This window comes from Bubalus bubalis, chromosome 2 (genome assembly GCF_019923935.1).
Source record: "Bubalus bubalis isolate 160015118507 breed Murrah chromosome 2, NDDB_SH_1, whole genome shotgun sequence".
NCBI classification, from domain to species: Eukaryota; Metazoa; Chordata; class Mammalia; order Artiodactyla; family Bovidae; genus Bubalus; species Bubalus bubalis.
In genome coordinates, this window is record NC_059158.1 from 69,567,090 (window position 1) to 69,592,607 (window position 25,518).

General features: G+C 39.5%; 1 protein-coding gene across 6 annotated transcripts in view; it reads left to right on the top strand.

Annotated features, from left to right (window-relative positions):
* The window catches only part of ZNF385B (zinc finger protein 385B), a 488,263-nt gene extending 464,159 nt beyond the window's left edge, over positions 1–24,104 (top strand). For all 6 annotated transcript variants that reach the window (XM_025274001.3, XM_025274008.3, XM_025274009.3 and 3 more), the window contains 4 exons: positions 18,578–18,823; positions 19,851–20,029; positions 21,114–21,215; positions 22,612–24,104. In XM_025274001.3, coding sequence (XP_025129786.1) covers positions 18,578–18,823; positions 19,851–20,029; positions 21,114–21,215; positions 22,612–22,830 — 746 coding nt within the window. In that variant the 3' untranslated portion in view covers positions 22,831–24,104. The remainder of the gene's footprint in view (positions 1–18,577; positions 18,824–19,850; positions 20,030–21,113; positions 21,216–22,611) is intronic.
* The last annotated feature ends 1,414 nt before the right edge of the window (positions 24,105–25,518 follow it).

Sequence of the window (25,518 nt, forward strand, 5' to 3'; positions counted from 1 at the left end):
TGAATGTTTCCTCTGTGAAGGGCCATTAGTTTAGAAGAAAAAGAACCTGTTCCTCATCCCACCTAGAAAATTAGTTTTTAATCTTACTCCTGGCTTTTAAATCGCTACTGGACCTATTCCCCGAGGGATTTGATTTGAGTGACATGAGTTACTTATTCTGTTTTCCATAATAAAGCTGCCTCAGAAATAACTGTGTCACATCTCTTGGTGACAAATCAGAAAAGGGGCAATTTTTCAACCTGAAGAAGTCGAAATATGATTTCTCTCTTGTATAAGTCAAATGACTGGGAAACTATACAAAATAGGAGAAAGCTGTTCATTAGATTCAAGGTCTAGCAAATAAGCCCTCTTTTGTGCTCACTTAGAAGTGACAAGTTCACTATATCAGTGCCAGCTCATTGATACAGAGTGTAAGCTGCCAGCTTCCAACATGGAGATATTTGGAGATGCCACTGTTTTATCTGAGTGCGAGATTGGCAGCTTCTGCTCTCAAACAAAGTGGCACAAGGGACGATGGAGCAGGTGTCATATGGTGCTCAGACAAGGAGGGCAGTGACTATCATTTCACTGGGTCACAAAATCACTGAGGGGGGTGTAGCCCATTGGCCAGAACCTGATTGACACAGGCTTTCAAATGGAAAGGGCAGGGATGTCCTCAGTCACTATTGAGCCTGGCAGAAAATTACATCACAGGACCTGTTTTGAACTTATAAAATTAGCCACCTGACTGATGGGTCCTAAGTTACTTAAATACGCTTTTTTGTTTTTTAATCGTAAGTGCATGCACATTCCAATTCAGTAGAGTCACTTTTATTTATAGATAATTTCCCGTGCTTCCAGGATTAGTCTAAAGGCCAAGATATGAAAATTAGACATAAACACAGTTAATTAGGAATTAGCAAGCATCATAGTGATAAACCATGCTTGAAGAGACAAGATTTCTGGAATTTAGCTAGAGCCATGGTAACATGGCATTAGGTGGAAAGGGCCCGCAAGCATCATATTGACCCACTGTATAATATTTTAGTGCTATGAGAATTTCATAAACTAGCTTTCATTTCCATGTTGGTACTTAGCTTTTTGGTGTTTCTGAGCTTGTCATGCAAGTCCTTTACTTCGTTTTACATATCATAAGCCATATGGAAAATTCTATATGGCTTATTCTTTCCACTTTCAAAGTGGTCCAGCGATTCACCCTCAAGTGGAGCACTGAGATCAACATTTTCCAACGAGAAGTCTTGTGACTGTCTAAGCAGGTGAGCTAACTGGCAGGTGTTGTGAAATAAGTTGGACAATACTATACTACATGGGTAACCCTTGTGGACATTTGGAATTAGATCAAGTCCAAATGAGGCTCCTAGGTGGAGGAGGCACAAATGGGCGACTATAGGACTCAGAATATACTGGGTCAGTCTCAGGCCACCTGCTAAAGATGATGTGTCTTAGGGGTTTGGGTTGGTCATGAGTGGTATCCTCACTAGGATACAAAACCTGCATCTGATATCTAAAAGGGTGAGGAAAGTTAAATAATACCACAAGACATAGTACTTGGAATTTCTTAAAGAGCATTGTTGCATAAGTTTATCAATCATTTAATTGTTGATAACTCAGATGAGTATCAGTTCAGTTCAGTCACTCAGTCATGCCAGACTCTTTGTGACCCCATGAATCGCAGCACGCCAGGCCTCCCTGTCCATCACCAACTCCCGGAGTCCACCCAAACTCATATCCATTGAGTCAGTGATGCCATCTCATCCTCTGTCGTCCCCTTCTCCTCCTGACCTCAATCTTTCCCAGCATCAGGATCTTTTCAAATGGGTCAGCTCTTCACATAAGGTGGCCAAAGTATTGGAGTTTCACCTTCAACATCAGCCTTTCCAATGAACACCCAGGACTGATTCCTTTAGAATGGACTGGTTGGATCTCCTTGCAGTCCAAGGGACTCTTAAGAGTCTTCTCCAACACCACAGCTCAAAAGCATCAATTCTTTGGTGCTCAGCTCTCTTCACAGTCCAGCTCTCACATCCATACATGACCACTGGAAAAACCATAGCCTGGACTAGACGGACCTTTGTTGGCAAAGTAATGTCTCTGCTTTTTAGAATGCTGTCTAGGTTGGTCATAACTTTCCTTCCAAGGAGTAAGCGTTTTTTAATTTCATGGCTGCAGTCACCATCTGCAGTGATTTTGGAGCCCCAAAAAATGAAATCTGACACTGTTTCCACTGTTTCCCCATCTATTTCCCATGAAGTGATGGGACTGGATGCCATGATCTTCATTTTCTGAATGTTGAGCTTTAAGACAACTTTTTCACTCTCCACTTTCACTTTCATCAAGAGGCTTTTTAGTTCCTCTATTGAGTTAGATGAGTATAGTGAGATGATGTAATTTGTTACTGACTCCTTACGGTTACTGATTGGTCAGGTGGGTTGTTGGGCTACAAACCTCTGATGAGTTTCCAAACACAAAGAGCCCATGAGAAACCTTCCTGAGACCCAGACACCAGTTAAGTTGCAAAGAGGTCTGGCTATATTTTTGTGATATTTGTGTTTTCACATGTACTTTAGATTTTCTGGCAAAGGTACCTGCTTATTATTTATATGTAAGTTTGTGTAGGATTTGTAAAGATATATATGCATTGATATTTGATATGCATATATAAACATATATATATAACCTTTGGAAATAATTATTCAAGTACTTTACATAATCAATGGCTAAAATGTATTTATCCATTCTATCTATATTCATTTCACTAGTTATGATTTGGCTGTTAACTGTGGATTTTTCTAGTATTTTTACTTGTGAGGCTAGAAAACACTGCAATGAGTTAAATATTCCTTACCTCAACAAACTTATTGTCCACCTATGATTTTCTGAATATTGGACACAAAGATTAATTAAAACATTGTTCTAGAGCATAAGAATATCTCTATCCTGGTAATGAATTTAAGTGTAAAACATTGCAGTTAGTGTGAGATCAAAATATAATTATATGAAGAGGATTATGAGAACATAGAGCAGGGGTTGAGAGGGAAAGACTTGGAGAGTAGAGTGGAAGTAACAATATCTCTAAAGAAGTTTTATGATGATCCAAGGAGGATAAATGGGGGCCTGAAATGAGACAGTGGCAGATGGTAGATGCTGAATAAATGTCTATGGGATGAAAAGGTGAATAAGGCTGACAGAAGAGGTATTTAGGAGGTAGTATCAATAAATTTTGGTCATTCATTAAATGTAGAGGATAAAAGAGGGAAGAATTCAGGAGTCTTTGCTGACAATTCTAATATACAACTGTAAGGTCATCAGTTGATGTGGGCACTTCTTGGAAGGGTCCCTATGTGGAGCAGCTCATTCATTCAGTATCTGGCATGTTGAGTTGGAAATACCCAGAAATATATGTCCACAGACTATTAGGGAAAGGGAGGGGGGGCGGTTCATGAACCTGTAGAACTTTCACCTGTGGTTTTAGGAATCTCTATCAGTGTGGTAGAGGAAGTCATTGGAGTGAATTAGATTACATAATGCACAAAGAGGACAATAAATGACCTTGAATAATGCCAACACTTAGAGGCAGGCAGAAGAATAGGAACTGATGAACAAGCCCTGGAATGAGCTTTTGTTGAGGCTGAAGGAGAACCAGGCAAGGGCAGGGTAGTGGACATCAAGTGGGTAGAGCATTTCAGGAAGGAACTTGTATGCCCAGTGCAAGAGAATACTACAGAGAGACCATTGGCTTTTGCAGGTGGGTAAGGATGGCCAGGGAGAAAGGAATGGGAAAGAGCAACTGCACAGGACCACTGCAAGTTCAGTGCCAAAGAAAAGATAAATGGAAAGCGCCATGAGTGAACCAAGTCAGAGAATGGCTTTGGAACATGAAAATGTTAGCATTTTGTAAACAGAAAGAACCTAACAGAAACAAAATAGAGCTATAGGAAAGAGAGAAGAGATTTAAAAGATAGATAGTCCAGGTGGAAAGCACTTACCTTTCCTCAGAGATGCAAACAAAATAGGTACAGAGGGAAGAAACTGTAACATCAGTGGGAAATTCATCCAGCTGGGCCATTTTTCTCAGGAATGGAAGGCCAGACATTTGCTCATGAGAGATTTGCAGTATTGATAGAGGACTTAAGAAAAAGGGTAAAGCTGCCTTGGGCAAGCTGACTGGTTGTGTATATTTCCTTTGTAGAATCACTTGTTTTCCCACTTGTCTGATTTATTGACATGTTCTCCAGGTATATAACTTTTCTACTATATATGTTTCTAGTTAAGCAAATCTAATCTGTAAGTTCGGAGAAGGCAATGGCAAGCCACTCCAGTACTCTTGCCTAGAAAATCTCATGGATGGAGGAGCTTGGTAGGCTGCAGTCCATGGGGTCACTACTAGTCGGACACGACTGAGTGACTTCATTTTCACTTTTTACTTTCATGCATTGGAGAAGGAAATGGCAACCCACTCCAGTGTTCTTGCCTGGAGAATCCCAGGGACGGCAGAGCCTGGTGGGCTGCCATCTATGGGGTTGCACAGAATCAGACACAACTGAAGCGACTTAGCAGCAGCAGCAGCAGCAGCAATCTGTAAGTTTACAGAATTTAAAAATGTGTGTGTGGTTATTCCATTACCAAAAGAGCTCTACTTAAAAAAAAAAAATCTTTTAAATAGTGCATTCAAATTATTACTAGATTTTCCAAGATCTTTTTGCACGTCACCTTCTAAGAAAACATCTAATAAATAGAGGCAAACTGTTATATCCAAACATTATCTACAATGTAGGTCTTCTCTTCCTGCTCTTTTAACAGCTGCAGTCCTGTTAGACTACAAATGAATCCTCATTTCTTTGTGCATCTACCGATACAGTGATGATGCTCCAGCATCTGTACATCTCTAATTACATTTTGTTTTGCAAAGAACTCCAAGGTAACAAATTGGCTTCTTCATCTTGCAGTTCATATGCTGCTGCTTCCTCCCCTCCCTCACACATCCATTAACTGTCTTAATGGAATTCTATCTTAAACTTTAAAACGTGTCATCAGTTGGTGGTTTCTATCATCTGTACTGTGTCAGAGCATAGATAAGAAGTGGACAAGTGGGGCAGAGGCTTAAGAAGTCTTCTGCAGCACACGAGTTGACATACATACGGTCCGCCATGTTTCTTTGTCTGGTGCAGAGTCCCATGGGCTTTTCAGTTTCATTCCTCACAAGACCACACGAAGAAAGTAGGTCCTCTGACTGACACCCATTCATTTCTCATCATTGAGAAATGGATAAAATGAAGAGAATGATTTCAGAATTCTGTTTCAAAGTGAACTAATTTGCTTTCATGAGTGTTAAGCTATAATCCGGGCATTTATTTTGTTTTGTTTTGTTTTGTTTTTTTTTTTGAAATAAAAATGAGATGTTGGACAAGGCACTTGTGAAAACAGGAAACAGTATGACCAGCCATCCTTTCACTGCATGCTTCTGGTGCCTAATCTTTTTTGTGCAGAATCAAGTGTTAAAAGGGAAATTATTGTAAAAACTGACAAGCAGTATCCTTCAGTGACCTCAGAAAGCACAAAGTATGATTCTATTGAAATTGTAGTCTTCTTTTCCTGAGCACTTTTCTGAATTTGGAACTCCTTTGCTATTCTGGAAAGCTTGGCTTGGAAAGACATTGGTAGGTGTGAGTGAGCAAGGGCTCATAGTTTTTCAAAAACTCTCTGACAAATGGTAAATGACTGCACAATAAACAGAGAACCTGTTGCATTTTCACTGAAAGCAAAATTCATATATTAAAATTCTATCCAAAATTTAAGTCTTTTGAAGCCATAATGATAAAAATACTATGTAACTGAATGAATACTATTGCTCCTAAAAACTCATTGCTTTGGGGTCTGGGGTGTGAGCTGGCATTGTCCACTTGCAGTGCTTTACTTCCAAAGACTGGTTCACATTTTTTTTCAGTACTCATTTTTTCGGTACTCAACACAAGACACAGATTTAGATATCCACAGCCCTTAAATGTGAAACAGAGCATGACCTTGATCTCATTAACTGTGAATCACTTGAGCATAGGCCCCAAAACTATTAACTCTTCATCGTGTCTTCCGCCTGAAGCCCTTGCCTTACCTTTACAATCTTATTGTTTCTTAGAGCCCAAGGAGAAAATGATGGTATTTTGCACATGTTCAGATTAAGGCACCAATCACTTAAGTCACTTGCTTTAGGTTTATTCATCAGTAAACAGAACTAAAAATACCCAAGTTTTCCTGGCTGAGAGACCAGGAAGTTTGGTCACCCTCCTAAATACCATTATCTCTAATCTCAGTGAATGATACTACCCACCATTCACCAAGTGTTCATGCTGAAATCTTGGTAGTAATCCTTGATTCCTTTCTCTGATACCCTACATCTAATCAGCCAGTAAGTCTGGTTGTTTCTACCCATAAATATATCCTAAACATACTGCTCAATTCTCTACTACCACCCTGGTCCAAGCAACCATCGGCTCCCTTTTGGACAGCTCCAGTAGTCTCCTAACTCACCTCCCTGTGTTATCATTTCATAAATTCTTCTCCACATAGCAGTGAGAATGAGCCTAGGAAAACATGGCTCAGATCACCCCTCAGGAGACTCAGAAATCACACTTAGATCACATCCAAATTTCTCTCATGCTCTATCAGACTATATGGCCTCTGATCAGCTCCTTCACCTCACAGCCTGCATTCACTCTTCTCATTCACCTTGATCTTGCTCATTTCAAGGTTTTTGTACTTGCTATTCTTTCTTCCTGGAATGCTCTTCTTCCCAGAATTCCTGCTATTTTATTCAAGGGTCTGTCAATATTACCTCTTTAGACAGGCTTGAAATGACTCTATTACCATGCCATGCTTTATTTTTCATATATATATATATATATATATATATATACACACACACACACACACATTATACATATATATGCATATATATGTATATATTATACACATTTTTATATATGCTTATATATATATAATATAAACATGCTGTATACCGGCTTGTATGTATTTAACATACATTTTATAAATATATACACATGTAATAAAAGTATATGTGTATTTGTATAAATATATATATATATATATATATATATATATACACACACACACACACACACTTTTCTGGCTCCACCACTAGATAATTAATTTTATTGATTCAAAGATCTGGTCTTTTTACCTCTAACTTTAGTGCCTAGGATAATGTCACAGGTAGTCAATAATTATTAAATTAGGTGGATGGGTAGATGGTTATTTCCTTATGATGTATTCTTAGGTGGGACTCACTTGTAGAGTGGTGTGAACTTCACATCTGTCTCAGAATGGTTCTGCTGCTCCACATTTCAGTCAAGCAGGTATTATATCTTATCTTTCCCTCTCCGATAATCTTTAAATCTTTGCCATTTCTCAGTGGCAGAAAATATTTTTAGTTGTTATTTGTGCAACTTGATAAACCAATACATGTGTTATCAAAAACAAAAATGCAAGGACATTTTTACTTCACATAGAGCCTCAGAACCTTCTTGTGGCAGTCCATTAACGCTTCTGGGAAATTAGTCAAGAAGTAGAACTCAGAGAAGAAAACACAGGAGCAAAAGATATGCCTTTAAGAAGGTTTCCTAGGTTTCATGCAAATTTGCAACCTTAAAGAAACTTTATTAAAACAGACTTATTTGTCTGGTTCTCAGCAAATTTTGCCTATAATGTGCTATGCTTATATGGTATCATGTAACTAAGATATACAAAGATATTTCCATCCACTCACTTACCTTTATTCAACAATGTCAGGCCTTCAAAAAAGTATTACTGAGACTGAACATTCTTAATCTCTACTCCCTCAAAACAGAAGAGCAATAAGAAGCACTGGCTTAGGATTCAGAAGCCTGTAGTTGAATCCATGCTCTACCATTTTAGTAACTGGATGAATGTGGGAAGTTATTTAGTCTGTCTAAGACTTGGTTATTTTTTATTTATGAACAATTGTAATTATAACACAACATTAGAGAGAGGGAAGCATACCACTCTCTGGGGAGATAATCTATAATATATGTATCTGAAAAAGGACTCCTGTTCCTATAAATCATTAAGAAAAAAGCTTACAATCTATTTTTTTTTAATGAGGGAAATATTTGACCAAGCAATTCACAAAAGAAGATATACAATTAGCCTATAATATGCAAAGATGTTCCACATCATTAGTCACCCACCAGTACAGCTAAAGTCAAAAGGACTGAAAACAGTGATACTATTTCTTAGAGAGAATGTAGAACAATTGGAATTCTCATACATTGCTGGTAGAAATATAAATCAGTACTGCCATTTTGGAAAACTCTTAAGAATCTACTAAAGATAAATATATATGTAGAGAGATAGATAGAAAACATAAATGAGTATTTTTGGCTACCAAAAACATGTCTAAGAATGTTTATTGTAGCATTACTCAAAATAGCCAAAAATTGAAACATTTCAAATGCTCATTAATACTAACATAGATAAATAAACTATGGCATAGTCATACAATGAATACTATCCAACCATCAGAAAAAGTACAAACTTCTATAATATGTGCAACAATATGGGTGAATCTCAGACATAATGTTGTATGAAAGAAGACAAGTATAAAATAATATGTATTGGGCAATTCCATTTATATGAAGTTCGAAAACAGGCAAAACAGATCTAAGTTGATAGAGATGAGAATGGTGGTTATCTTTGAAGGCAAGGGGAGTATCAACTAATTGGGGATTCAATGGACCTTTCCACGGTGGTGGAAACATCCTATATCTCTATATCTTATATATTAATATCTTATATCTTGTGTATATCTTAGGTTAACATAAATGTATTTGTTCTTGTTGTTCAGTCACTAAGTCATATCCGACTATGTGACCCCGTGGACTGTAGCACACCAGGCCTCCCTGTACTGACTCCCCAAGTTTACCCAGATTCATGTCCATTGAGTCGGTGGTGCTATCCAACCATCTCATCCTCTGCCACCCTCTTCTTTTACTCTTTCTGGAGCTATTAGTAACTCTCCTCTGCTCTTCCCCCATAGTATATTGGACACCTGCCAACCCGGGGGCTCATCTTTCTGTGTTATATCTTTTTGCTTTTTTATACAGTTGATGGGGTTCTCACGGCAAGAAAACCGGAGTGGTTTGCCATTCCCTCCCCCAGTGGACCATGTTTTGTCAGAACTCTCCACCACGACCCATGCGTCTTAGGTGGCCCTGCACAGCATGGCTCATAGCTTCATTGAGTTATGCAAGCCCCTTCACCACGACAAGGCTGTGATCCATGAAGGGGACACAAATTTATACATAGGTATAAATTCATTAAACTTTGTGTACTTTACAGTGTATAAGTTATACCTCAATAAAAAAGAAATAAAAAGGTACAGATAGTTACCAGTATCTCATTAGAGGATATAAAAAATAAATGAGATAATGAACATAAGTTCTTACCATACTGCTTGGTCTATAGAGAGTATTCAACTAGTATTGGCTATTAATTTGTGATTATTATGGCTGCTTTTGCTATCACTCTAAGCTATAACTGCCAGGAACATCTACTAGATCATTTTTTGTTTGTTTTACATAAAAGTAAACTTCTTGAAATAAGGATTGAGCCTCTGAATTCAGCTTCTAAGAACACTGCTCCAACCAACTTAACAATATTAGTTACGTATACAGACATAGGAAACAAACTAATGGCTACCAAAGTGGAAAGAAAGGTGGGGGGATAAATGAGGAGTTTGAGATTAACACATACACACTACTACATGTAAAATAGACAACCAACAAGGACCTACTGTCTAACACAGGGAACTATGCTCAATATTTTGTAACATCCTATAAGGGAAAAGAATCTGAAAAAGAATAGATATATATGTAAGTATAACTAAATCACTTTGCTATACACCTGAAACTAACACAACCTTGTAAATCAACAAGCTTCTATATATATATATATATATATATTAATTATATATATTATATAATATATATATAGCCTATATATATATATGCTACCCAGAGGTAAAAGTATCTGCCTGCCAGTGCAGGAGACCTAGGAGACCTGGGTTCGATCCCTGGGTCAGGAAGATCCCCTGGAGTAGGAAATGACAACCCACTTCAGTATTCTTGCCTGGAAAATTCCAGGACAGCGGGACCTGGCAGGCTATAGTCCATAGCGTTGCAAAGAGTTAGACATGAATCAGCGACTGAGCACACAGATATGTATATATATTGGTTGTATATAAAAGGAGGCTTGTTATTATGGTAAAGTTTACTTATTTAGTGTAAAAATTTTAACTCCTAAAAATGCATTTAGCTCAAGAGTTTTGTTCCCTTTTAGAATTAAGGATTTTTTAAAAAATTACTTTGCAATGCAAATCATTAATTTTATGAAAACATATTCAACCTGTTTAGTATAAAAAGAAATGAAAATCAAATTGACAATGAGGTACTGTATTACATCTGTCATATTGGCAAAAAACAATGGATGCTTAGGCTGGTAAAGGTACAGGGAAGCCAGCAATTTCTTACAAAGCTCTAAGAGTATTAATTTGTATAACCATCTGGAGGGCAATTTGGCAATGTGCATCACAAGCTTTTTGTCTCAACAATTTCTCTTCAAAGTTTAGGTCCTGAGGAAACTATAATACAAGTATACAGAGCTGTCTGTACACAGTGCTATTTATTGAGTATATGCGAATTCAGTGGCATACAAACATGATTGCCTATATACTCTGTTGAATCTTCCTTTCTCATTCCTCAAAGGCACTGTCAGATATCAGAAGAAAGTCTGGTCTTACCTGCAACTTTAGGCTCTTATCCAACTGAACACTGCCTTCACCTGGCTCAGATTGGACCACGGGAAGAGGCATAGCTTGCCCTTTCCTTCTTCCCCATCATATCATTTCTGATTCTTGCCCTTTCCAATCTTTAGGGATGGGAGAAGGAATGGAAGGGAGGGCATACTCTGGTACTTAAGGACAACTATTGATCTCTTCTGCATGGTAGGTATCCAGATGCTTCTTAAAGACCATGAATAAGGTCTCCACGTGGTTCAATTCTTCCTCAGTCCTGACCACTAACGGTCCACTCCTCAGGCTCTTACTGCCAGGGTCCTAATGATCAGCCCTCTTGTGTCTGTACCAATAGCAAGGCTCAAGCCTGGCCACCTTTTCTCAGCTTCATCTCTGTCCAGCCTTCCTTTCCTCTACCTCACCTGGCATGAGCGACAGATCACCAAGGCCTAGAGTCGTTTGATGGGGGAATGAAATACCAATGTCCCCTTGTTACATGCATATCTAGCTCTACTTATTTGTCTGGATTCAGAAGCCTCCAACCAGACAAGAAACTTACAATGCCAGCAAGTCCTCCAATCCTTATACAGTCCAAGTGGTAGGTGATAGGGTGTTGGTAACAGGATAAGTCTACTATCTTTTTTTCAAATGCTACCAGTATGTGTCTGGGGGTTCTTTGAGGACTTTCTCTAAGGTACTGAATTACTTGACACCAGTTGCTTTCAGTTTGGGGTTGTGGGCTTCATTCCCAGGTAAAAGAATTCCTACTCAGTATCTTTTTAACAATAGTAAAAGTGCAAACCAGAAATAACCTAAATATCAAAAGATTTGTTAAATATAGTATATCCATGTAAGTATACATCATTTGGTGTTATAAATCATGATCTAATTCTATCTATATTTATTGAAATGGAAAGATATTCTTGATACATTGCTAAGCAACAAATGTTAATAATAGAACATTATGTTTCTGTCTATTCATGCTGCTGCTGCTGCTGCTGCGTCGCTTCAGTCGTGTCCGACTCTGTGCGACCCCATAGACGGCATCTCACCAGGCTCCCCCGTCCCTGGGATTCTCCAGGCAAGAACACTGGAGTGGGTTGCCATTTCCTTCTCCAACACATGAAAGTGAAAAGTGAAAGTGAAGTCGCTCAGTCATGTCCGACTCTTAGCGACCCCATGGACTGCAGCCTACCAGGCTCCTCCGTCCATGGGATTTTCCAGGCAAGAGTACTGGAGTGGGGTGCCATTGCTTTCTCTGCTGTCTATTCATATACACTATTATATACAATAATATGGAGTAAAAGATATCGAAGTATAACCATCCAAGTCAAGGATCAGCAAACTGCTACCTGCAGGCTAAATCTAGCCTGCTGCCTCTTTTTCTGAGTTTGTTCAATCACACATGCTGCTGCTGCTAAGTCACATCAGTCGTATCCGACTCTGTGCGACCCCACAGACGGCAGCCCACCAGGTTCCCCTGTCCCTGGGATTCTCCAGGCAAGAACACTGGAGTGGGTTGCCATAATCACATGTTCAGGTGGCTACTTTCCTGCTATTACAGCAAAGTTTAGCACAAGTTGAAACAGAGACTGTGTGGCCTAAAAGCCCACTATGTTTATTATCCGGTGCTTTACAGAAAAAAGTTTGTTGCCTTTTTTTTTTGATAATAGAATCATGGGCGATTTTAATTTTTTTTAATGTTTGTCTAACTTTATTTTCTATATCAAGCATTTATCATATAAAATACTGCATGTATCTGTTATTGCTATCTACTATCTGTTATTGAAGCCATTGACACCTGATTAGAAAAAAACTTTTATTTATAACATTAAACTCAAGAGTAAACCTTGTGTGAAATCAAAAGTTGATTATAGCTTCCAAAGTTCTACTTCAAAATAAGATCTACAATATAGTTAGAATATTATTTTGTTTTTAAAATCAAGACCTGTAAATGGACATGACTCTTCTAATATCTTCAACAGTATTAGTTTCTGAAAACTTTTTTTTTTTTTAATTTCAGAATTCTTACATGTTCTTTTCATCTTCCATGTCAGAGTATTTGTGCTCTGAGGCTGTACATAAGTAAAATAGTGTTAAGCTGGGTCAATTCGAGTAAAATTTTTGGAGTAAAAAAAATAGTGATACATAAATATTGAAAACTGATTTCTTTCACCTGGTTTATCAACTGGAAATTAAAACATTCCAAAAAGAGAGATTTCCAAAATGTTTTGAGCTTTGGAAAATAAGTAAATCAGAGTGGGACCTTTCAATAAAGCTACTTTGAAAAACTAAATTCATTTGGATGCATAAATTATGGATATTTGTTATAAAGGGCAATTCTGATGCAGCTCAGCAAATTTTACTTCAAAATCCTGCAGGATAAAACCTTAAGAAAGGAGTTTGAGTAATCAGGAAATAATTAAGACAGTCAGAAAACCTGCTAATTAACATTAGGTGAGGGAATACTTGAAACTGGAATTCATATTAACCAGAAGTTCCAGATGACATGCATCTTTATTAAAAGAAACAGAAGTAAACAGTTCATTAATTAAACTTTCAAATACACAAAATAAGAAGGCTGTAAAAATGTCAGTAAGGGAAGAGAAATAACACACTTTGATAAAAATATCTAACAATTAAAATGAGAATAATAAAATTAGGCTTTGATGCTTATAAGTATACATATCCAAAAAGAAAGTCAGAATTTAAACTATTGCATCAGAGACTTTCCTGCCGCACAATCCCCTGAATATGATGACACCATTTACACATTTCCAAAGTCAATATGTTCCTAATATTCTCAAAGTTTAAGACTCTGATCTATCTAGGGCATGCAAACTAAAACATAAATTATCTAAATGTGAACCGTGTAAATCTTAAACACTCCATAACTTTTTAAAAGGGAAACAGCTATCCATAGTATCTACTTTCAGAGAAGGTGATGGCACCCCACTCCAGTACTCTTGCCTGGAGAATCCCATGGACAGAGGAGCCTGGTGGGCTGCAGTCCATGGGGTCGCTAAGAGTCGGACCCGACTGAGCGACTTGACTTTCCACTTTCATGCATTGGAGAGGGAAATGGCAACCCACTCCAGTGTTCTTGCCTGGAGAATCCCAGGGACTGGGGAGTCTGGTGGGCTGCCATCTATGGGGTTGCACAGAGTCGGAGACGACTGACGCGACTTAGCAGCAGTATCTACTTTAATAGTTTTAAAATATTCTCTGCCTTCTGACTCAATCCATCCTTATATCTCCCATTACACCTGTTGCCCTTTTCTGTACTGACCTACCAGGTACTCACCAGGAAACTCCACGCTTTCCAACAGCTAAACATTCACTCACAATTCCACTTCTAACCATTCACTCCCTGCTCCTTTCCACTCCATTCCATGCTTATCTAAATCTGATCTTCAAAACTCATCTTCAAAACCTAGACAGAATGCCACTTCCTTAATGAAAAATTCATTCCTAACCAAACATGCTGCTGCTGTTAAGTCACTTCAGTCGTGTCTGACTCTGTGAGACCCCATAGACGGCAGCCCACCAGGCTCCCCCGTCCCTGGGATTCTTCAGGCAAGAACGCTGGAGTGGGTTGCCATTTCCTTCTCCAATTAACCAAACATAATTACTTTCAATTCTAGATTCTCATGCCTCTTGCCAGTTTCTGTCATAAATTAGAGATCTCTGAGTGAATTTCTTATATCCTCTGCTAAGCTATTACTTTTTTAAAGTCTGTGCTATGCTTGAAGTTCAGTTGCTCAGTCAGGTCCGACTCTTTTTGACTCCATGGACTGTAGCCCACCAGGCTCCTCTGTTCAGGGGGATTCTCCAGGCAAGAATACTGGAGTGGGTTGCCATGACCTCCTCCAGGGAATCTTCCCAACTCAGGGATCGAACTCAGGTCTCCCACATTGCAGGCAGATTCTTTATCATCTGAGCCACCAGCAAAGCCCAAGAATACTAAAGTGGGTAGCCTCTCCCTTCTCCAGTGGATCTTCCCGACCCAGGAATCAAACCAGGGTCTCCTGCATTGCAGGCAGATTCTTGACCAGATGAGCTACCAGGGAAGCTCTTTTTAAAGTCTGTACCTACTTTATTTATCAGAACTATGCTCTTCAGTAACTAACACATTGTCAGCAGTTAGCATATTATAAATATGCACTTGTTAATGAGTAAATGACCTCTTTTGAAAAGGAGATGTAAAAAGGAAATCTGTGTACTTTTTTCTTAAAGAAATAGGGACACAGAGGAAAAAGATATAGTTTTGTCCATCTTCTCAATGTACCTTGAATCAGATGATTGTTGAATACCATAAATATTTTTAAGGCAAACATGCTTTAAAACTAACCTATAATTGTAAAACAAAGAAACAGCTTTTTCACACCTCCAGGTGACTAATGTATGCCTCTTATAATGTTAATGCCACGTGAAGTCCTCTCTGTGCAGGAAGATTAATACATTACATGGTGAATAGTTACAGAAAAGATCATGCTCATTGATGCTACCTACTAATCTGTGGGGCATTTTTGAACATTAATGAGCCCCCATTGCCACATTTTTAAGGTAGAAATAATCTTTAGCCTTACGTTTTTCACAAGTTTGTTGTAAGAGATTAAAAGATAATATAAGTGATTGTACTTAGTAAATTATAAAGTTCTATGTAAGAATATAGGAGGGAAGTCAACATAAGGGAAATTAAAATAATATGAATAAAAGACAGAATGAGTGACGACTAAATGACTAAAACACGTCAGATTCTTTAGGAATTTATATAAATATTTTATGAATTGCTTGAAGCCAAGAAGGATTTTGCTACACGCAATAACTTAAGCTCCCATCACAAGAAACTGAGTAATACCATAGGAACAAATCTTAAAAGATTACTGAATTATTTCACTGCTTTGTATCATTCAGTCACTAAGTCATGTCTGACTCTATGCAGCCCCATGGACTGCAGCACACCAGGCTTCCCCGTCCTTCACTATCTCCTGGAGTTTGCTCCAGCTCATGTCCATTGAGTTGATGAAGCCAGGCAACCATCTCATCCTTTGTTGCCCCCCTTCTCCTCCTACCTTCAATCTTTCCCAGCATCAGTGTCTTTTCCAATGACTCTGCTCTTCACATCAGGTGACCAAAGTATTGGAGCTTCAGCATCAGTCCTTCCAGTGAATATTTAGTCCTGATTTCCTTTAGGATTGACTGGTTGATCTCCTTGCTGTCCAAGGGACTCTCAAGAATCTTCTCCAATACCACAGTTCAAAAGCATTGATTCTTTGGCACTCAGCCTTCTTTATGCCCCAACTCTCACACTGATACATGACTACTGGAAAAAGCATAGCTTTGACTCGATGGACCTTTGTTGGCAAAGTAATGTCTCTGCTTTTTCATATGCTGGTCAAGGTTTGTCATAGCTTTTCTTCCAAAGAGCAAGCATCTTTTAATTTCATGGCTTCAGTAACCATCCACATTGATTTTGGAGTCCAGGAAAATAAAGTCTGTCACTGTTTCCCCATCCATTTGCCATGAAGTGATGGGACTGGATGCTATGATCTTAGTTTTTTGAATGTTGAGTTTTAAGCCAGGTTTTTTCATTCTCTTTCACATTCATCAAGAGGCTCTTTAGTTCCTCTTCGCTTTCTGCCATTATTATCTGCATATCTGCTTTGTGAGTTCTAGAAAATTGCAAATTCAATCTGAGGGATCCTTATAGACAAGAGAATACCAGACTTGAAGTAATCTTCAATCTAACTTACTTACTATTACCATTTAGGAAGACTGATTTACTTCCTTCACTCATACTATTTGAGGTCAGTTTAGTAAAAGCCTGAGATCTTTTCCATCATACTTCGTGGTATCCTGAAGTTTTAATAAACTTTCTAAAAAGGACTAGAGATTGTGGAAACCAAGGATTAAAAGGGATCTGAGCATTCCTTTATTCCAAACACCACCCAGGTGTTGAAATTTATCTACAGTATCCCTGCTGTGTCTAGTCTTGACCTTGATGAATCCAACTCGGGAAAAGGGATGGAAATCAACTGCTGATCCCTAAATCAATTAAGCAGAAATACCATCTCCCCTCATTTTTGATGTGTGTGGAAGTGTTGGTTTGCCCCAAATACAGAAGAGACACCCAGAACCTTATCATTCCTTCATCCTTCCTTCCTTCCTTCTTGGTCATCCAAGTCCGTGGTACATGGTTAGGGCAATTACATAAATTTTCAGTTTTAATTCCCTTTCTCTCTTAATGAGAGTTTATCAGCATATCTACAGACATTTTCTAAGAGCAAGGCTCTACTAGGATTAAACTTGTGATGAATTTTGTATTTGCCTTAGAAGCTCCACCTTCTTTCTCAAAGGAGCCACTGAACAGAGTCTGTCTTGAATAACAAATGAACCCCAAAGTGTCAGACTCTGTTAAAGTCACTTTGACCCCTCTTATAGCCTGCACGTGGGCCTTGAGGATTATAAACATTAAGTAGCTACATGATCAAAATTCCAAGACATCTATAAATGATTTGGCTAATCCTCATACTGTGCTTGTGGTTAATGTCATTATTTAAAACTTATGATTCAGACTGGCAGTAGTTAATAAGTATAATGAGTAGAATCTTTGAATCTTTTATTTTGGGTAAACTGCATTGCTATTCAAAGAGCAGCAAAAACTTAACCAATCATAACCAAAATTAACTATGTTTCTTCCCTCCCCTCTGCCCTGTTCCCTAAGGTTAAAATTTTAACTTGGTATAAAAATTGAATTTTAACTTTATGTTCTCCATGTCATAATTAAAACATGAGTAGTCAAATGAAACTGCTATTGCATGTCTTATTTCATGTTACCATCATATCATTTAATCAGATTGGAAGGTAGCTGGTTTCCCTATATATTAAAGGGACAAAATTTATAACTCAGGGGTATCAGACAGAAAGTTACCTGCTGCAAGTGGGAGAACAAAGTCATGTTTCAGGAGTCATCATGACCTTGGAGTGATCTGATATGGGAACTGAAGCCATGGAGTTCTTTCTTCAATCAATCTCAACGAAAATCTGCACCACACACACACACACACACAAACTACATATAGAAAACAAACTTCTGCCTGCCAAAGGGAAAGGTGGGGGGTAGGGAAGAATAAATTAGGAGTTTGGGATTAACATATACACAAACTACCATAGATAAAAGAGATAAACAACAAGGATCTACTGTATGGCACAGGAAACTCTACTCAGTATTCTGTAATAACCTATATGGAAAAGAACCTGAAAAAGAATGGATATATGTGTATGTATAACTGAATCACTTTGCTGTATGCTGCTGCTGCTGCTAAGTCACTTCAGTCGTGTCCGACTCTGTGCGACCCCACAGACGGCAGCCCACCAGGCTCCCCCGTCCCTGGGATTCTCCAGGCAAGAACACTGGAGTGGGTTGCCATTTCCTTCTCCAGTGCATGAAAGTGAAAACTGAAAGTGAAGTCGCTCAGTCATGTCTGACCCTCAGTGACCCCATGGACTGCGGCCCACCAGGCTCCTCCATCCATGGGATTTTCCAGGCAAGAGTACTGGCGTGGGGTGCCACTTGCTATATACTTGAAACGAAAACAACATTGTAAATCAACTATACTCCAATATAAAATAAAATTTTTTCAAAAACTACTTGCAGAAATCAGATTTTTATTTTTAATTCCTTTATGTCAATTTGTCTGTCCTTATGGTATATGAGGCCTTAACATTGTCTCTGTGTGTCTCTCTTAGAAGAAAAAGGGAAGTTAAAAGGCAGCGTTTCCAATCAAGTATCAAGCTCTGAAGGTGGCTCATTTCTTCCCAAGCCTGGCACAGCAGCCCTGCCACCTGCAGCAGCCACTTCTCCCTCCAAGAGCACGAATGGCGCGCCTGGTACTGTTTCTGAATCAGAAGAAGAAAAAGCCAAAAAACTGCTTTATTGTTCACTGTGCAAAGTGGCTGTGAACTCCCTGTCACAGCTAGAGGCACACAACACAGGTTAGCAGCTACTGTTTGAATGTAAATAATGTTCATAACAAGATCCAGCTGTTCCCATCAGAACACCTTACCCTTTGTTGTTCAGACATTAGGTTTGTTCGGTCTTCTCTACTTTTTTGATTCCAAGGAGTGATTTTAAGAAAGTATGGTATAACAACTTTAGAAACAGCAAGGCAGAAGCAGCTTGGAGATAAAATTTGTTCTCTTCTTTACTTTCTCAAAAGCATCTAGTACTTCCCCAAACTCATTATGATGAAATGACAGAAATGAAGACAAATCTCTCTCTATGCACAAGGTTCACTGCAACACACTCCTAAGAGGAAAAAAAAAATGGAAGCAACCTAAAAGTCCCTCAGCAGGGAAATGTTGAACGAATTATAGTAACCCAGGATGATAGAATATATTACTCAGCCATTACAGTAAAATTACAAGAAAATATGATTTGATGTGTGAAGTTTTCAGGATATTTAATTTGCATGATCCCAATTTTGAAAATATATTTTTTTTAGTATACTAAAAAAAGAAACTGAAAAGAAATACACTAAAATTATAACAGTGGTTATCTCTGGGTGGTGAAAATAGAGGTAATGTTTATTTTCTTATACTTCTCTATATTTTCATATTCTCTTTATTATATACTCATGGTTTCCTTTTTTTTTTTTTCAATGAAAATATGTTAAATCTACGTGCATGCTAAGTCACTTCAGTCATGTCCAACTCTTTGCGACCGTAGGGACCTAGCCCATGAGGCTCCTCTGTCCATGGGATTCTCCAGGCAAGAATACTGGAATGGGTTGCCATGCCCTCCTCCAGGGGATCTTCCCAACCCAGGGATGGAACCTGAGTCTCCTGCATCTCCTGCATTGGCAGGCAGTTTCTTTACCACTAGCACCACCTGGGAAGCACCAGATTAGCATTAAAAAGGTCATTTCAAAAAGTTTTGGGAAATGCAACCTAAAGATAAACTTTTCAAGAGCTTCATATAGTTCTTAAATAGCTATTTACTATATGTTTCTTTCTGTCTTAGGATCAAAACACAAGACTATGGTTGAAGCTCGTAATGGGGCTGGTCCAATTAAGTCCTATCCAAGACCTGGATCAAGATTAAAGATGCAGAATGGCAGTAAGGGGTCAGGACTACAGAACAAGACATTTCATTGTGAAATCTGTGATGTTCACGTTAATTCAGAAATTCAACTCAAACAGGTAACGTACCCTGAATTAGAAGTCACTGTCGCTTGGGTATCCTTTTGACTGTATCCCTAGTCTATATTAATGGTTCTCACTGTGCTCACAGTTAAATTTCCTGACCTTATAGGATGCCTATGATATACAACATGCAAGTGCTATGTGGAAGAAAAAGCTAGTACTAAATATCTGTGCCTACTAATACTACAGGCTTCCCTGGTGGCTCAGATGGTAAATAATCTTCCTGCAATGAGGGAGACCCAAGTTTGATCTCTCTCTTGGGAAGATCCCCTAGAGGAGGGCATGGGAACCCATTCCAATATTCTTGCCAGAAGAATCCTGTGGACAGAGGAGCCTGGTGGGTTACAGTCCATGGGGTCGCCAAGAGTCGGACACAACTGAGCAACTAACGCTTTTACTTTTCACTTACTATTACCACATGTCAGATTCCAGGCTTGGTGTTAGAGACCAAGGAGCACCGCGGTCACTTGGAGCTTACAGCTGAACAGGGACTTCGAAGATAGTAGAGGTTCAGTCTGTCTTCCAAGGACCCAAAATCTGCTTAGGGAGACAGATTCATCAGTCGCTGTGGTGCATGCATGCCTGTTCAGTCCCATCCAACTCTTTGCAACCCTATGGACTGTAGCCCGCCAGGCTCCTCTGTCCATGGGATTCTCCAGGCAAGAAAACTGGAGTGGGTTGCCATGTCCTCCTCCAGGGGATCTTCCCAACCCAGGGATCAAACCTGTGTCTCTTACATCACCTACATTGGCAGGCATATTCTTTACCACTAGTGCCACCTGGGAAACCCCTAGTCACAGCGGTCATACCAGGCAAAGTTCAAGGAGTGCCACAGAGAAAGGAAAGGGAGAGAGGCGTTGCAATATAATGGGGAGCAAATCTTAATTCAGAGAGTGTGGTCATCTTACCCACACCACCACAGAACCAGGGACCTGGAACTGGGAATGGAGGAACCAGCTCTTCACCTGATCTCAGCATGTCCTATTTCCAGGAACCAGACATATTTTTCTGTCTAGGCAATACATTTTACATAGCATAAGATTCACACATCGATTCAGCTAATGCATCAAACTTTTTTCAGCACATTTCTAGCCGAAGGCATAAGGATCGAGTTGCTGGGAAGCCATTAAAGCCGAAATACAGCCCTTACAACAAACTCCAGCGGAGCCCAAGCATTTTAGCAGTAAGTTCACCTTGCCTGCTCACCTGTCTTGTGGGGCAGCCTTGCTGGGTAAGGAGGGTCTAGGGACTAATTGGTCCTGAAAGCGTTTTGACTTTAAATAGCCCTCATAGAGAGGAAATTTAGAAGGAACTCAGTCCCTTCTGTAGGACACCTTGAAGATAGATTGCTTAGAAGAAAGAAACTGAACCTGTATAAGGGCCAGTACCTTACTGTTCACGGGACCTTTTCTGAAGATTCCCTCCTTTAGCATATTTAGAAAAGTCAAGTCTTGGGAAGAAGGGCAGTGATGCCTGAGGAATCTTGGAGCATGTTAGGGGAAAGGGACTGCTTTCCAAAAACGAAGTGCATCTATTTAATATCCTCCTCCTTTCTGGGGTGTTTTTCTCTTTTTCCAGAAAGCACACGGGTTGTGTATATTCCTCTCTCTTTCCCTGTCTAGCAGGCATGTTGAGAGTCAGCCTGTCTTACCTGCTCTCAATATGTGCTATTTTCAGTTTCTTTGCAAAAATATCCATGGGTTCCACCAATAGATGTCATATAAATACCCAGATGGAAGGATTTCCTAGTCTCCCTGGGACTTAGCCCAATGTGGTGTTCCGTCTGAGGCTGAAAGCTGGGATTGGCCAGCTGGAGGTGATACTGACATTACCCCCAGCTTTTCCAAAGCTCCATGGATGCTGCAAGCAGGTGTTATGAGCATTAAGCAAATCCAGCTTGCAGAGCTCCTCCTGATTGCAAAAGAGACAGATTAAGAATTGATTTCTTACTTCACAGAAGAGTCCACCTGGGATTCCTTTTAAATAGAGAGAGTTTCTAGCCCACTTACAATCATTACCAATGACAACTCTGAGTTAGCTGCAGATTTTCAGGGAATAGTTTTTAAGTAGCCAGAGAGGTATAAACTGACTGTATCTTCTTGACTCCTCATGGGTCCCCAGTGTCCCGAACTCCAGTTACCTAAACCCAGTGCAGCTTTTTTAATGTGAGGTGAAGGGTAAGGCACATTCTCTTAAAAGCCTCATTGTGGGTTAAGACAAACCAGAATTTTGAATGGAGCTCCTCCACACTCTACACAGGAAACCTTCTGGGCATGTTTGGTTTTTCCTTGTGAGCAGCAGCATAAAATAGCTTCAGTATCTATTCATAGAGGCTTCCCACCCGCCCCCCAACCTAGTGCCCAGGGGCAAGGACCACCAGACAAAAGTTGAAATGTAAACAAATTATAGTTAAGGTATGCCAAGAGACTTTGAAACCAGCTTTGTGAAAATAATCTAGACAGGTCAAGATTTTTAAATTTTGACTTCTGAATGTTGGTTTTTACTTACGAAAATATATCAGCGCTGCCATCATTCAAAACTCTCTCCCCACCCCACTCCTGGTTTTCTCCCTCTCCTAGGCAAAACTTGCATTCCAGAAGGATATGATGAAGCCCCTGGCCCCGGCCTTCCTGTCCTCGCCCCTGGCGGCGGCGGCGGCCGTGTCCTCTGCGCTGTCTCTGCCGCCCCGGCCGTCGGCCTCGCTCTTCCAGGCTGCAGCCATCCCTCCCGCTCTGCTGAGGCCGGGCCACGGCCCCATCCGCGCGACCCCCGCCTCCATCCTCTTCGCCCCGTACTGATGTTCCTGATGTTCCGCAAGCCCCCAGACGGTTGAGGCAGTAGGGAAGTAGAGCAGGAAACCCAAAAAAGGATTCAGCAATTCGAGCATTTTGAGTTGCAGTGCCGCACCCAGCTGCAAAAGGCAGCATCTGACTCCAAAGAGAAAGTCACTGAGATTCAAAATTGTTTTTTGGGGGGCGCTCCTGTAATTTCGGAATCTGAGCAGCACAAGCTTTGTCTCCCTCTTTCCTCCCCCTGCCCTAACCCATTCAATTTGTGTATCTGAAATACTGAGTTTCTTGCAAATGTGTTTGTCAGAAAAAAATATATATGTGCATATATATATCATTCTCTGACAATTTTTCCATGGGTGTGATCTGGCTTAGAAACAATATGGAATATTTTCCTGACAGACTTGAAAAACTAGGGTCTTCCTCACACGTCTGTAAATAATCCTGGAATCCAACTGGGCACATTCTAGTGTGGAACAAAAATAGATGAACACAAGTGCTTGCTTGTGGATACCATCTTACCAACGGATCACCGCGTTTTCCTTCTGGGGTACTCTTGTTGACAGGGATCGTGTACTGTTTTAGACCCAAGTGCTGTTGTATCCTGTGTAGTACTAGATCTGTATTTCTTGTCTGAATTAACACTTTTAGTTGCTGTGTAAATGTTAGGAGGCAAAGTAGCTTTGAATTTTCTCTTTGAGAGAACAAAAGATAATGTATTTTCTTTGTTTTACATTTTATTTCGTGATATTTAAACAAAATAGAAAGCCATATAACATAGCTCTGATTACTACCTGTCTGCTATTTTTGTTTAACTTATTTTGGAGCTTCCTCACCAGTTTTGAGTTGCTAAGCAAATGTATACAAACAGAAAAAGAGCTTCCTAAATTGCACATTTTTGCACCTCTCGTGCACTCTGCAAGAAGACAATAAATCTATGTATTTCTATGTCATTATCTTCATTTTTAACCTGTTTTCATTTGTAATGATGCTACATAATTTTGTGGCTCCCTAATGCAATAATGTACAGACGATAAAAAAAAATTTATAATTGAACAATCTGTATTTCTGTTCACTGAATCTGTTGCAGGTTATGCTCCCATGCCCCCGTTTCTAAGCTGATATCAACAAGACTGGAATGTTTGTGATATCAGGGGCAAGAGGTATAAGACAGCAAAATAAAATGAACTCTTTTAGAGCATCTATATCTGCAATCTGTAAATGGTAAAATGTCTGTGTATTTTTTTAAATGTACCTTTTCAATAAAAGTACAAAAAATAAAATCTGTTTGTATTTTCAAAGTTATTTTCTCCTGAGACACCTCCAATTTGAACTCATCTGATGAAGGATTTTCAGTAGGTGTAAAGATTGCTTCTAATGTATTTAGCATTTTCACTTCTTATTTTCAGCATATTTATTTGTCATGTTTATTCATTACTGTTCACAGCATCTGCATGAAGTGAGACTTTACTGCTGTTTTCCCTCTGAATCTCTAAGAAGTTGGACCAGAGTTGTAAATGTGACCCAAAATCACAGTAGCAGCCTGCCAAAAATTTTGACATAGTTTTTAAACATTCCCTGAGTCTTCTAAATCCCAAACTCATCTTTTATTCAAGTCCAACACGATAATGATCTCCTTTTAGAGCAACTGATTCCACTCTCCCCTTTGACCTTCTCTAATCAGCCAACCCTTCTTTTCTTCCACTTCATTCCGTTTTTAAGTGTAAAGAGCAATACATCCTTGTTTTTTCTGGTTATCTGCTTAATGAGCTACTCTAATACATAGTGGCTTAAGATAAAACCATTTTATCATATCACAGTCTCGGGGGTCAGTAATTCTAGCAAGGCTCGGCTGGGCTGTTCTGTTCCTGAGTCCTCAATAAAAGATCCCTGGATAGTATTTGGCTGGTAGATGGGCTGGTATGGAGGCCAAAATAGCTTTGCTTGTATGTCTGCCTAGATGGAGGGACTGGGAAGCTAGACTCTACTGGAACAGTTCAAGGGCCTTTGGATGGTCTTCCCAGCTAAGTGGTCTCAGGTAGTTATCTAGTAATTCAGGGCTCCCAGAGAGAGCATTTGAAGAAGTTCTAGGTGGAAGTCAAAAGGCTTCTTATAAAATTGTCTCAAAATTCCCAGCATGTCACTTATGCTGCATTCTATTGATCAAGCAAGTCCCTGAGATCAATCTAGATTCAAAGGGAGGGAGATTATTCACTTTGAGAAAAGAATTTTTAGCCATCTTTAATCTACTAATCTGTTATAGAATTTTGAGGGAAGTGGTAGTAGCATGGTGATCCAACCAGTCCATCCTAAAGGAAATCAGTCCTGGGTGTTCATTGGAAGGACTGATGTTGAAGCTGAAACTCCAATACTTTGGCCACCTGATGCGAAGAGCTGACTCATTTGAAAAGACCCTGATGTTGGGAAAGATTGAAGGCAGGAGGAGAAGGGGACGACAGAGGATGCGATGGTTAGATGGCATCACCGACTCAATGGACATGAGTTTGGGTAAACTCAGGGAGTTGGTGATGGACAGGGAGGCCTGGTGTGCTGCAGTTCATGGGGACACAAAGAGTCGGACACAACTGAGCAACTGAACTGAAACTGAACTGGTAGTAGCTTTATAGCTATTGTTCTCAGTCATGTCTGACTCTCTGCGGCCCCATGGACTGTAGCCCGCCAGGCTCCTCTGTCCAT